At 35.5% G+C, this 14680-nt stretch overlaps 1 protein-coding gene across 7 annotated transcripts in view; it reads left to right on the top strand.

The window, feature by feature from the left end:
- Window positions 1-14228, top strand: part of Syt7 (Synaptotagmin 7) — a 620424-nt gene extending 606196 nt beyond the window's left edge. For all 7 annotated transcript variants that reach the window (XM_043430280.1, XM_043430284.1, XM_043430285.1 and 4 more), the window contains one exon: window positions 10963-14228. In XM_043430280.1, the coding sequence (XP_043286215.1) occupies window positions 10963-11063 (101 nt within the window). In that variant the 3' untranslated portion in view covers window positions 11064-14228. The remainder of the gene's footprint in view (window positions 1-10962) is intronic.
- Window positions 14229-14680: the final 452 nt, after the last annotated feature.

Raw genomic sequence — 14680 nt, 5'->3', positions numbered from 1 at the left:
AACATGCCTAGATATTGAAAACCATGGAGGAATATACCTAGACATCGAAACCTATAGAGGAATTATCCTAGACCACGAAAACCCGAGAGAAACATACCTGGACATCAAAAACTGTGGAGTCGTCGTCCTCGACTGCGAAAACCATGAAGAAACATACCTAGACCACGAAAACCATGAAGGAATCTACCTAGATCACGAAAACCATGGAGGAATATACCTGGACCCCGAAAACCATAGAGGAACATACCTAGACATCGAAACCCATGGAGGAATTATCTTAGACCTCGAAAACCCGAGAGAAACATACCTGGACATGGAAAACTGTAGAGCCGTCGACCTCAACTGCGAAAACCATGAAGAAACATACCTAGACCACGAAACCATAGAGGAATCTACCTAGACCACGAAAACCATGGAGGAATCCACCTAGACCACGAAAACCATGGAGAAACATATCCATACATCGAAAACCACGGAGGACTATACCTGGACCACGAAAACCATGAAGAAACATGTCTAGACATTGAAAACCATGGAGGAATATACCTAGACATCGAAACCTATGGAGGAATTATCGTAGACCACGAAAACCCGAGAGAAACATACCTGGACCTCAAAAACTGGGGAGTCGTCGACCTCGATAGCGAAAACCATGAAGAAACATACCTAGACCACGAAAACCTTGGAGGAATCTATCTAGACCACGAAAACCATGGAGAAACATATCCATACATCGAAAACCATGAAGGAACATGTCTAGACATTGAAAACCCTGGAGGAACATACCTGGACATCGAAACCCATGGAGGAATTATCTTAGACCACGAAAACCCGAGAGAAACTACCTGGACATCGAAAACTGCAGAGCCGTCGACCTCGACTGCGAAAACCATGAAGGAATCTACTTAGACCACGAAAACCATGGAAAAACATATCCATACATCGAAAACCACGGAGGAATATACCTGGACCACGAAAACCATGAAGAAACATGACTGGTCATTGAAAACCATGGAGGAATATGCCTAGACAGCAAAACCCATGGAGGAATTATCCTAGACCACGAAAACTATGGAGAAACATACTCGGACATCGAAAACTGTGGAGCCGTCGCCCTCGACCGCGAAAACCATGGAGAAACATGCCTAGTCCACGAAAACCATGGAGGAATATATCTAGATATCAAGAAATATGGAGAAATTCACGTGGACATTCAAAACCATGGAGAGGAATATACCTAGGCGTTAAAAACTATGGAGAAATATACCTGGATATCCGAAACTATGGAGAAGTACACCTGGACATCAGAAACCATGGAGGAATATACCTAGACATCGAAACCCATGGAGAAATTATCCTAGACCACGAAAACCATGGAGAAACATACCTTAGACATCGAAAACTGTGGAGCCGTCGACCTCAACCGCCAAAACCATGAAGAAACATACTTAGACCACGAAAACCATGGAGAAACATACCTGGATATCGAAAACTGTGGAGCCGTCGACCTCGAACGCGAAAGCCATGGAGGAATATACCTAGACATCAAGAATAATAGAGAAATACACTTGGACATTAAAAACTATGGAGAAATACACTCTCACATCAGAAACCATGGAGGAATATACCTAGACATCGAAATCCATGGAGGAATTATCCGAGACCACGAAAACCATGGAGAAACATACCTGGACATCGAAAACTAAGGAGTCGTCGACCCAGACCTCGAAAACCATGAAAAAACATACCTAGACGACGAAAGCCATGGAGGAATATATCCGGACATAAAATACTATAGGGTCGTCGACCTAGACATACTCGAAAAATCCAGCGTCGACCAGGATTTTATATTTTTTTATTTTTATTATTATATTTTTTCATTTTATTATATTATTATTATATTATATATTGTATAATATAATATATATATTGCATTATACATTAATTATAATAAAATATTTATTATAATATATTTTATTATTTATTAATAAATAAAATATATATTATATAATAATACGAGTTATGCGTAAGCCAGGAGCTGGTATTGCCCCCGCTGTCCGCACATTCTCTGTCTCTCTCGCTCGGCGACGCGCAAGAGAGGGGGTAGCCGCGTTCAGCGTACTGTGTGACAGGAGAGCCGAGAAATGTATACCAGGCCTGCAAAGGCCGTAAGTCCGAACGTAAACATGCTCAACTTACGCCTCTCTGTCTCTAAGAAATGAAATTTATCGTAAAGCGTTCGGTCTCAATTCTTTAAAGAGACATATCTCGGGAATGGCTGAATGGATTTACTTCCAACAAAGACCAATGGATAGGGAAAAATCGAAAAAAAATTCTCACCAATTTTTAGTTTTTTTAATTATATGGTTTGTCCGCAAGCGCCGTTTGAAAACTCTGTGACGTCAAAAATCGGCATACTCGCGTATATAAGAGTGCGGCAGGGCTCGCGCTGGCTTTTTCTTCACGCGCTGCTGATTTTCCTTTTAATACTTGGCGTCGAGCCGCTACCGCGTCTCTTGATACCTGGACATCGGAAGCCATGGAGGAATATACCTAGACATCAAAAACTATGGAACCGTCGATCTAGACCTCGAAAACCATAGAGCCGTCGACCTAGACATCAAAAAATTTGCCGCCGTCGACCTGGATGGCAAAAACTATGAAGAAATGTACCTTGACATCGAAAACTATGGAGAAGTATATCTAGACATCAAAAACTGTATGAAAACGTACCTAGACATCGAAAACTGTGGAGAAATATACCTGGACATCGGTAACCATGGAGAAACACACCTGGATATCGGCAACTATGGAGTTGTCGATCTAGACATCGAAAACCTTGGAGGAATATACCTAGGCATCAAAAAACATGGAGAAATACACCTAGACATCGAAAACTATGGAGTCGTCAACGTAGATAGCAAAAACTATGAAAAAATATAACTATAGGCATCGAAAGCTATGAAGCCGTCGACCTAGATATCAAAAACCATAGAGAAATAAACGTAGACATCGAAAACTATGGAGCCATCAACCTAGAAACCGTAAACTATGGAAACGGCGACCTAGACAGAAAAAACTATGGAAACCTTGTCCTGGACATCGAAAGCGATGAAGAGTTTGCCCTTGACAACGAAACTCTTGCAATCGTCGACGTGGACATTAAAAATTATGACAAAGTCCACCTGGATCTCGACAACTAAGAACCGTCGACGTAATCACATAAATTTGATAAAAACCAACCCGGACCACGAAATTTCGGACCCTGCGATCTCGTCTTGCACTTTATGTATAGTTTTTCTCATGCTGCATACTAAAGATTCACAATTCAATTCCCTGTGAAATCTGTATATCTACAGAATTGTCCTAGGATCTAGGATAAATCTATTATTATCCGAAACTGATACGCAAAAGCATGATATTCCATTTCAAGGGGAAGTGTATTTTAACGAAAAATCATTTATCATTTCGAGCTAAAGAAAAAGTAGATATTGAACAGCCATGTCTTTCATGTTATATTCATTTTTTTAAACGTACTATACTACACTCGTGCATATGAAAAAAGCGTTATTCTGATTGGAACATAACCGCACACGTATTCGCGCAACTGTCAAAATGACAGCAGGATTGCAACTGTCGAACCAACCGCGGGACTCGAATCACGGTGTATAACCGAACCGACCAATCACAGAACGAATAAAACGACAACAATAACTTTCGAGATATATCGTTACTTAGAACTTTTTATAAGGAGATGTCATTGGCTCAAAAATTTTCTCACCCTTCAGTGGTTGTAACAGAATTTCTCTCACCGGGGATTGGTGATCATGGGGGCCAAGGAGCCCTTGTTTGTAGCGGTTGGAGTACGCGTATTGGGATCTGACATGGAGGCGTGGCCAAGCTAAAAATGGAGCATACCGTGGTGCAACGTACATGTATGTGTCACATCTTCAAGTGACTTGTGTGTGTGTTAGTCGTCTATGTTGCACCCCGGTTGTAGTTCAAAATTTGACACCAGATGTCTCACGAATTTTGTCAGATCCCAATACAGATACGTCAAATCCTGAATGCGTTAGTAACTTTTGCATAATCTTAAGCCCGTGCAAAGTTTTTTCTCAGAAATTACGACACCGATCATGCTGATTTTGGGCGCAATCGAAAGAGATATTCTTAATTAGCTGAAAGTTCAATTTTCACAGCCGTACATAACTCATGAGCTTCGCAATTAAAGAAAATGACATGCCAGTTTTACCCCCACCACCGCGAATCGTTTTATTCAGAGATAGTATAGTCTCAGCGAGAGCCTCAGGCCTGAAGACGACACCGCTGTCAATGTACTTGTCCCGAGACTCTACCGAGTCTCTTGATACAAATTTTTTTAAGATTTTTTTTCTGTGTAGTTATCGAGTAATTGATCACTAAAGTTAACGTATACAAGCATAGCGTTTCCATATATATAGGTATGGGTCATTCCATACCAAACCGACCAATCCGTGACCCCGACCATTTTTGATTTTACTGAAAATTTTCTATTATTTTGCATCTACTGAAAGAAGTCGTTCCGAATTTTTTTAGATTTTTCCCTCAACTCATCTGATCACAATAAATTTTTCAAAATTTCGTACAATTTTTTTGTGAACGTCCATAACTTCTTCAATCGCAGAGATATCGAAATAGGTTATTTTTTTTGTCTTGAATTGTAGTTTCATGAAAAAAATACAAAAAAAAATAACAAAATGAAATTTTATACTTTTTTTCAGTTTTTAACCACAAATTTTTTTTTTCAAACTTGGACCGTTTTGATTTTTTTTTTTAATTCACCACGTTTTAGTAGACCTTGTTACACATGCAGAAAAATGTTTAGCTTGTGATATTCATAACTTGTTACTTTTATTTCTATTTTCTACCACATGTCAAGCGAAAAAGCGTGTTTCCTCCTTGAATGGACACCGCAAGTAGAGTGATTTGATTCAAAATTATTGCAATTGGATATATTAATCGGTTTGAACACATTTAAATCGCTACGTATACTACCGGGGCAAAGTTTCCGGACAAAAATCCAAAAAAGTTGAATGAAATTTTAACAGGGAAAAAAGTAATTTTTTTTTATTTTTGATTCATTAGAATTTCATCACATTATTGTCTAAAGTTTTTTTAACCTGAAATATTTATTCTCGGTGTTGATCCGGGTTTTTTTGTGAACTATGGAGACGTGCTAGAATATCTAAAGTAAAAGAAGATTCATTTTTATAATTGAATTTTTCATTGATAAATATCTTCAAAACCTCATTGATAAAATCTTGGAAAAAAGTCTGATAAAATTTTAATGAATTGGAAAAGGACAAAAAAAATCTCTTTTTTTGTCAAAATTTCATAAAAAGAACCCCATCGTTTTCGAGTTACGACATTCGATGTACTTTCTTCTTAAAAAATTCTGTTCTACTTAAAAAATAATGAAGGAAGAAATTTCTGAAAAAAAGTATTTAAAACATTCCACCGCCTAAAACAATTACAAACGCAAATTTTTTTATTTTTGGAATATAAGTTTTGAAAATTTGTCTTCTTTTTGTAAAAACGTGATAATTCTGCAAGAAATCATTGTAACCAATTTTTCCAATTACAAAATTAAAGCTAAGAACCTTCGAGGACTCGTTCGTAGAATTAAGGACAAAAAATTGTATCTGGAAAGGAAATAAAAAGGGTAAAAAACGGACGTTTTTGAATTGACGTTATAACCACAAAAAAGGTCGTTGACGTAGAAACAATAAAAAATAAAAAAAAACAAAAATGAAGCGGAATGTCTTTTCTCTATTACTTGCGTTGTCCATTCAAGGAGTAAAAACGCTTTTTTGCTAGACACGAGGTAAAAAATACAAAAAAAAAGTAACAAGTTGTGAATATCACAAGCTACAAATTTTTCTGCATGTGTAAAAAGGTCTATTAAAACCTGGTGAATTTTTTGAAAAAAATCAAAACGGTCCAAGTTTGAAAAAAAAATTTGTGGTTAAAAACTGAAAAAAAGTATAAAATTTCATTTTGTTTTTTTTTGTATTTTTTTCATGAAACTACAATTCAAGACGAAAAAAATAACCTATTTCGATATCTCTGCGATTGAAGAAGTTATGGACGTTCACAAAAAAATTGTACGAAATTTTAAAAAATTTATTGTGATCAGATTAGTTGAGGAAAAAATCTAAAAAAATTCGGAACGATTTCTTTCAGTAGATGCAAAATAATAGAAAATTTTTACCAAAATCAAAAATGGTCGGGGTCACGGATTGGTCGGTTTGGTATGGAATGCCCCGTATACATTCCTGGCATAAGAAATCTGCTTTAATGCGTAATTACTCGATAACTAAGCAGACGAAAATTTTGAAAAAAATTGTGTTTTCGCACTTGATGTTGGAGAACATTATCACCAAATTTGATCAATTTCTAATCATTTAGACTTTTGTACCCAATTTCCTTAAGTTCTGCACCTAACTCAAAAAGTAACTTTTTTGATTCATAAGAACTTTCTCAAGTTCCTGATGGTACCCGTAGGAATGAATATTCTGAATCATCGTGCGGATGGCCCTCTAGCCGTGTACTGGCTGGCACAATGTACCACAGTAGAGGAGGTGCATGATTGAGCACCTCTGGTGGAGACGGTTGAGTGTGCTCGCATTGCCCCCAGAGGGGATCAACCAAGTACCGGCTGTATCGGCAAGGTTTTCTGCAGTTTTCCTTCGTCCTCTGCAAATGCGATACAGTGGGGAGTAAGTCGGCTACAGCCGCAATGGGAGGGGAAATATAGAAAAAGGGAAGGGGGTATTGTGAAAAGGCAAAAATGCCGTACACTGGTAACAATAATAAAAAAAAAATACTTGGCCTCGAATTGATATCATAAGTTCTAATGCTGGACGTAACTTAGATGGAAATGTTTTTAATTGATTTTTTAAAATTTTTAAATTTGATTGTTCGTTTTTTTATTTTTTACGTTTTATTTAATTTTTTTGACACTTTAAAAAATAATTACAGATTATATGATCAGGATACAAGGGATCATCAATGTACTTGTCCCGACCTTTTTTTCCCAAGGGGTATGGATATATATAAATGTTTGCCCAAGGAGTCTGGTGTAGGTGGCGAAATAATAAGTACGCCGGAGAGTAGAGGAAAAATTAATGAATGATTTTTTGGTGGTAACTTCCAGATGAGAATGTATATAATTAGTGCGTATGAGCCCGCCAAGTTTACCCGTGGTACGAAGAACGAGTGAGAAAATGAGGTGACCCGGTGTTCATCACGCCCGTGCGCGATGAATAAGATGGCCGACCGAAGCGTGCATGCCGATGATGAGCCCAAAAACCCCTGGTTATTTGCGATAAACCCATTGCAATGTCCCGATGTTATGTTCCGAATGTGAAGAACCGTGCTGAAGTTAATTTAGCCCGAAATGAGATACAAACTCCCGCCATTAATACCGAAAATGTGAAGATGTGGTTTACAAATGAATCGATGCACGTGCACGCTCCGGTGCCTGGATTGAGACACTGACTCGTCGATCATAGAGATCGATGAAGAAGCCCCGCGCACATGCGCGATGCGCTTCCCCGGTCCCGTGATAATTGCTGGCCAGGAGGTGGCGACGCCCCCGTGAGTGCGTGAAACAAGCACCCAGCTGCTCTGATTTCACGCGCCCAAAGTGTCCGAACCCGAGAACTGGCGACGCCAGCGGCGGAGCGCGAGAGCCCGGCCCGAATTCTTTCGCGCTACCATCGAGGCCTCGGTCAATCCAGAATAATAAATAATAAGTAATAAAGATAATAAAAAATAATCATAAATATTACAAAAAGTTAGCGATGACTCATATAAGAATGGCATAGCATTTTATGGTTTCAGAATGCAATGCGTATATAAAAAAATAAGCAATTCTGTTGCTCTTGACCCATTATACTGTTTCTTGCTCCTATTGAAACTTGGTGGGTACATGCAGAATATCTTAAAATTCCCAAATCTGTTGGATTTGTTTTGAATTGTATCTATCTTTTACTTGAATTTTGAAGAAAAGGGATCGAAAAAATCTGTTCTATCAAAGAAGTCTCCACATCCCTTCATTCTTGGAATGACGACTTGAGAAAAATCGCTAAAGTCTAGAGATAGATCTGTGCCGATAATTTTTAACATCAAATTTTAGGATAAATAAATCTTTTTTCGTGGAAATCAAAGTGACAAACCGAAAATCATATCTCGGTCTCTAACGCGCATTCCTCCATGCTCTTGGGTTCCCAATGAGCATAACATATTAGAGTAAAAGGGAAAAAATCGTCTAAGTATAAGGACAGACCTGTGACGAAATATTTTCAGTACAATTTCGACGAAAAATAGGTCTTTTTTTCTCGGAATCTGGCGTTAAGAGCCGAAAATCATATTCCTTTCACCAACATGAATTTCGGCATGTTCTTGGATTCCTAATGGACATAACGTGACCTAAATAAAACGCGCCTGGAACTCTACCCCTGCGGTGGTGCGGAAAAGAGTTCACAGTATCATACCATTATCGTGAGTATTTAAAATCATTGAAAATGCACTAACAAAATAATAATCTTAAAAAACATACTAAAAAAATAACACATGAAAATTGAAACTTATATTCTATTACCATTAAAACGAAATCGAGGAAGTCGAGAAAAAACCATGATATCAAGCCCCAAAATTCCCCTAGGGAAATAAGGTTGGGACGAGTACATTGATGGTCCCTTGTTTCTGGATAACATAGAAAAAATATTCGAAAGGAGGAAAACAATTGTATAGAAATAAAAAACGAACAATTGAAAAGTTCAAAAAAATTCAACAAAAATAAAAAACAATCGAAAAAAATTCTATAAGGAAAAATAAAAAATTTGCAAACAAATCCATAAATATTGAACAAATTGAAAAGTGTACTATCCAAGTTACATGCAGTATAAAAATGTATGATATCAATTGGATGCCAAATTTTTATTAATAATTTGGAATATTTACCGAACAAATCGGAAACTTTAATTGAAAAATTGACGTGTTATGCATAGGAGCCACTAATCATTCATAATAATTATTTTCGAGAAAAAAGAAGTTCATGAAAAAAAAGTCATAACGGAAGTTACGTGCAGTACTAAAATGTATTATATCAATTCGAGGCCAAGTATTTATTAGTAAAATCAAGGCTCTTCTATGATCGCAAATATAATAAAATGGATAGAAATAAAAATAATATCTCCAAGTAATTTGAACTTGATTGTTCTCAAATTCGTATTGCAATAATAGCAATTTCTACTTCTCATTTCCTTCAGCGAACACACAGCATTCGGTAGCAACTAATGAAAATGATAAATAATAAGTCGCATTACAAGAAATTTTTGAACCTACTCAGCCATGCAATGTTTTTTTTTTCGATAATCACGTACATATTTTGATAAATATCACGAGTCGAGTACGATATTCGTGATTCCTGGAATTTGGAGAAAAATGATTTTGTTGTGAATTATGACTCCATTTAATGTAAATAGATTAATCAACCTTCGTTTTTAATATTCGTTTCATTTCGACAAGAGCGATTCCTGTAATTCGAAGGAAAATTTTTTTCTCGGGAATCACTGTTTTCTAATATTAACACACGGATTAACTTCGTTTTTAATTTTTCTTCGAATAAGCAATTTGAATAAAAAGTGATGGGCCGGATTAATACGTTTAAGACGTATTTGAACATAATTTGTACCGATCCAATCGAAATTGAATTTTGTGAATAATACCAGGGGATTCTGAAAGTCGGAGGGGAATCGATTTTTTACAGTCTGTACCTTCTTAGTAGTAACAAATGACTTTGTTGTAAATTTTTAACGATTTTTATATGTTCTGGTTAAAAAGAAATGGGTTGACATCGTTCTTATTATTGGAAAGCAAGATTTTGTGTTTTTTTATGGCCGTTGATTTTTTGGTAATTTGGATGAAACGTTCTGAGCCCGATGAGGATTCTCAACGCGTTAATACGCGTTTTTGTGTTTTTGTGTAATACGCGAAATTGTGTTTTAATAAACAAAATTTCATGACGTTAAAATTGAATGACTTAATAACGACTAAGTACGTGAATGTCGATATCTTCTAAATAAATACATGTTTTTCTGATAATAAAAATACCTGGCCTCGAATTGATATACTAAATTTTAGTACTGCACTTAACTTACGTAATGACTTTTTTTTCATGAACTTGTTTTTCTCTAGAAACAATTATTATGAATGATTAGTGGCTCCTATGGATAAAACGTCAATTTTTTAATTAAAGTTTCTGATTGTTCCGGTAAATATTCCAAATTTCAATTCAAGATTGCGATTTGCTCGGTAAATATTCCAAATTATCAATAAAACTTGGCTTCCATTTGGTATCATACATTTTCATATTGTACGTAACTTGGATAGTAAATTTTTCAATTTGTTCAATATTTATGAATTTTTCAACCAATTTTCTATTTTTTTTTATAGAATTTTTTTCCTGATTTATACTTGTTCAATAATTTAATAGAATTTTTTTCGATTGTTTTTTATTTTTGGTTTTTTATTTCTATAGAACTTTTTTCCTGATTTTGAATTATTTTTCTATGTCATCCAGAAACAAGGGACCATCAATGTACTTGTCCCAAACTTTTTTTCCCTAGGTTTTATTGTTTGTCAATCGAAGATCCTCTTTAATGTGAGACATATAAACCCAATGCTTGAAGAAATAAGATGAGAATAAGGGCGAATTCTGGAAAATACGACGAAACAAAATTTGAAAAAAGATCAGAAACGTTTGTTCTAGAATACGGACCCGAAAGCCGATTAACTCATCATTTCATGAACCGAATTCTTTTGCTTTTGAGCCACGAATTTGCTCAACGATTCAAGATTTTACGTGAATAAATGTGAACCAAAAGATAATTGAATGAAATTATTTGATGATTGCAGGCAAAAATGGAAGCGGTGCCAGCGAAACGAAACACTGGCAGGATATGATAACGAAGCCAAGACAGACGATTGTTCAATGGCATCGTCTCAAGCCCGAGTAAAGGAACCTAACAAAAAATAAACAAGAAAAACGAGACAAGACAAAGAATCCAAATAAAGAAGCTTTCAAAGTACAATAAGCATTTGTACATCCGAAGATTCATCAATTTTGACCAATCAAAGTATGTTCGCTGGTTCATGTTAGAGCGAAATAACTCCTGAGGTCGGAAATTCAAGAATCGATCATTGACGATGATTCGTTACAGCGCCTTCGTTCGAATCGGCAAATAGCGAAACATTGACTGTCTCTAAAAAATACAAACAAATAATTATTGAATTTTTACATTTCAAAACACTCAGCAAAAAAAAACAAGATTTTATTTTCGTTACAGGGCCAACCCATACTAGTGGAAATCTTAGTCGATGGTTCGAAAAACCCGAATTGCAAAAAGTGATACATTTAAGCCAGTTGTTCTGTAAATAGTTGCATAATCGTGTTGTATTGCCGGTCACTTGAAATTGTCCGAGACAAAAAAATTGAACGGCGGAAAAAGTAGTTAAACATTTGAACATAATTGCGTAACAATTATGTCATAAATCGAAGAGTGAGGAAGGGATGACAAAAATGTATCTAAGTTCATGCTACTATGTACAACGATGTGTACAAAGATGATGTTAACGCAGGTCGTCGTGAATAGATGAATTCTGCTTGCTTAACATCGAGGTGGTGTACAAGTATTTACATATGTAATATATATGCGTATCAAAGTTACTCGGTTACAATTACATATTTAAAAGAAGTTAAAGAAGAGGAGAAAGGATTCGATAACGTTCGATGTATAATCCGCATGTTTCCACAACTGCACCGTAACATATGAATTACCGCATAAAAAACATGTGTATATTTATATTGCATAACATATATTGTTGACGCGCGGAAGTACCTCCCCCCGAGACGAGTTTGCGTTCCGCGCTCCCCAAAAAAGGTGTTCCTCGTCTCGAGTATAATTCTAAATAACCTTCCAGCGTATATCTCTGGAATAAAAAAAAATTCAAAGATTTTACAAAGAAAAACAACAGAAGAAATTACGAATGGAAGGTACAATAACGAATTTACATGGAATCAAAACGATTCGTGGGAGAAACGCGTTTAAAATTTCAAGGGAAATGGAAAGCACATAGAGATCTTGGTTTCACTTTCGTTTCGCCAAATTTTTGTTCCGATTTACTGTTAGCTATCCATACATGATTATCATTAGGTCGTTTCTGTGTGATGCATTTGTGTGCGAAAAACAGTGTTTGGTACGCATATACGTCGGAAATGAACACATCTGTAATGCAATCGGAAGTATACGGAAATTGCTCATCCTGTACAATAAATAAACATATTCGCATCACTTTTATAATTCCGAACAAATCGATCCGTAGAAAGTCATATTGTGTTTTTTTGAAACGTGGAAAACAATATTTCTGGCAGATACATTAGGTTTTTTTTAGTGGTTAAAGTAAATTGAAACTCAAAATAATTCAACAGGGTGTTAAATGTATCAATCATTGTGGCATTCCACTTCTTCGAAAATTTTCCAGAGTTTTGACGTTAACAGAGTTCGATTGCCGTATACCTCGGTAGTGTAACCAAAAACGCATCGTACTACATAAAAGTACAAATATCAAATGCGGTGTGAAATTTAGTGGAATATGATTTTATAAACTCTCTTTATTTGCACTTCAAATGTACTGTGCTCTTTTTATCACCTCCGTTTTGATCTTTTTTGAATAATATCAATCCACAGCGAAAGGGTTATACTGTGATTGATTCTTTTATGTTTTTCAATCAGTTGACGTGGTTATTACGAAATAGAATTGATTCTTCTTAAGCATTTAAAGCAGTTTACTGTTGAATCAAGATCGAGATGGGTATATGTTACCCACGAAAAAAGTTTTCAGTTAGGTGAATTTGTAATGGAGTTATGTAACCGGTTGGAATGAAGAACGTTTTATATATCGTTGATTCCATTATACATACACATTTATCAATATTCATTCTCTTTTTTTTTTCAATTTCCGTATCTACATTCTTAACCTGAAAAATGGGGTATCCGTTGAAATACACAATTCTCGAAAACAAATAATTCCGATTATTTTTCATTTATAATAATTAAGTTGATAATTTCAAATAAAGGATCGTTTATTTGAAATTCTTTTCCATGAGAAGGAAAGAAAAAATTCAATTGGTATACATTTTCATGAGAAATCGTGAAACAATTATTTGCGAAATGAACGATAGTTAAGGTGGATTTTCCTTGTGCAATTCAAGGAAAAAAATATAATAAACTCGGGTTTATTTTGAAAACTGGCATAATTTTTTATGTGCGCTTCGGTAAAAAAGTACAAACATTTGTATTGAAAAATTATCAAAAATAACTGTGATTATATTTATGTTACTGATCAAGCTATTTCTAAAAACGAACGAAAATAATGTTTTTGTATGGATGAGGATAATGTTCAATATTGCATGACTTTATGATATCATTTTTTCATTCCTAACCTTAATCATAGTAAAGCGGTATAGAACGTAAAATAAATTCTTGAACGCATGGAAATACATTGCACACCAACCTTTATATTAGTTCAGAGCAATCGAGAGATAAGCAACAGAGAGAAGAGTCTCATGCATAGAACGATATACGAAAAAATATTTTTGACAGACCTTTTGTAAAAAAAAAAGAAAGAAACCGAGTAATTTCCCGAGCTTCAAAATAATGAATTGCATACCCATGATTGAAGGACAAAACATGAAAATAGAATGAAACAGGGAACGGTTAATATATGATACTTGATAGGCCGCTATTGATAACAATAACTGAGAGCCGCCGCACAAATTCATGTCGAGAATTCATTTGATACAATTACGAGAGGAAAACAATTAAAATACTCTCACAAATCTATACACAGAGACGCACAAAGAACACAAGAGTTTTACTCCCGGTTACAACATAAGAAAGAATAAGGAACGCGTACTATCCATTATTTCTAATGAAGTGTATACGTTAATGAAACTTATTTTTGAATCGAAGTGAACTAAAGATGAAGTTATGGTCGGAATCAATGGATGGTACAGAGATTGCTCATGACGAGTGCGTGAAAATTTCCGAAACGATGAACGAATGTCACTCTCGTTGAAATGATTTGCCAAACGAATAATAAATACAAGTGCTATTTGTGTTTTCGTGTGTGTCCTCATTAAATGAAAAACGTATCAATTAATATGCAAGAGTATTTAGACCGGATCCTTCTGTGTATCGTATTGCTTACATGTACACAAATGGAATAGTAGATATTAGTATGTCAAAAAGTAAGTAATTAATATCATCCATAAGCCATTTAACGACAAATAGGTATATATATGAGCAATGGTCGATTCGAGGGCTTCTATCTTCCATATGAACTAAGTAACTAGAACTAGACAATTGCAAAATATTCTCAAAAATCATCCATTTTACACACACACACACATGGGCACTCGCACAAATATATTCGAATGAATGTCATAATAATGTAAGCTCAATTCACTGTTTTGGGAGTTAATGAGGCGAGAAAAAAAAAGTATTCCCGGTACAAACGATATTTTTTTTTGTGCGTTTAGAATGGAATATCTCTGTATTCAGTAACCCGAGTA

Source organism: Venturia canescens, chromosome 10, assembly GCF_019457755.1.
Source record: "Venturia canescens isolate UGA chromosome 10, ASM1945775v1, whole genome shotgun sequence".
Classification (NCBI taxonomy): Eukaryota; Metazoa; Arthropoda; class Insecta; order Hymenoptera; family Ichneumonidae; genus Venturia; species Venturia canescens.
The sequence above is the reverse complement of the archived record's forward strand: the minus strand, read 5'-3'. Positions and strand labels throughout refer to the sequence as shown.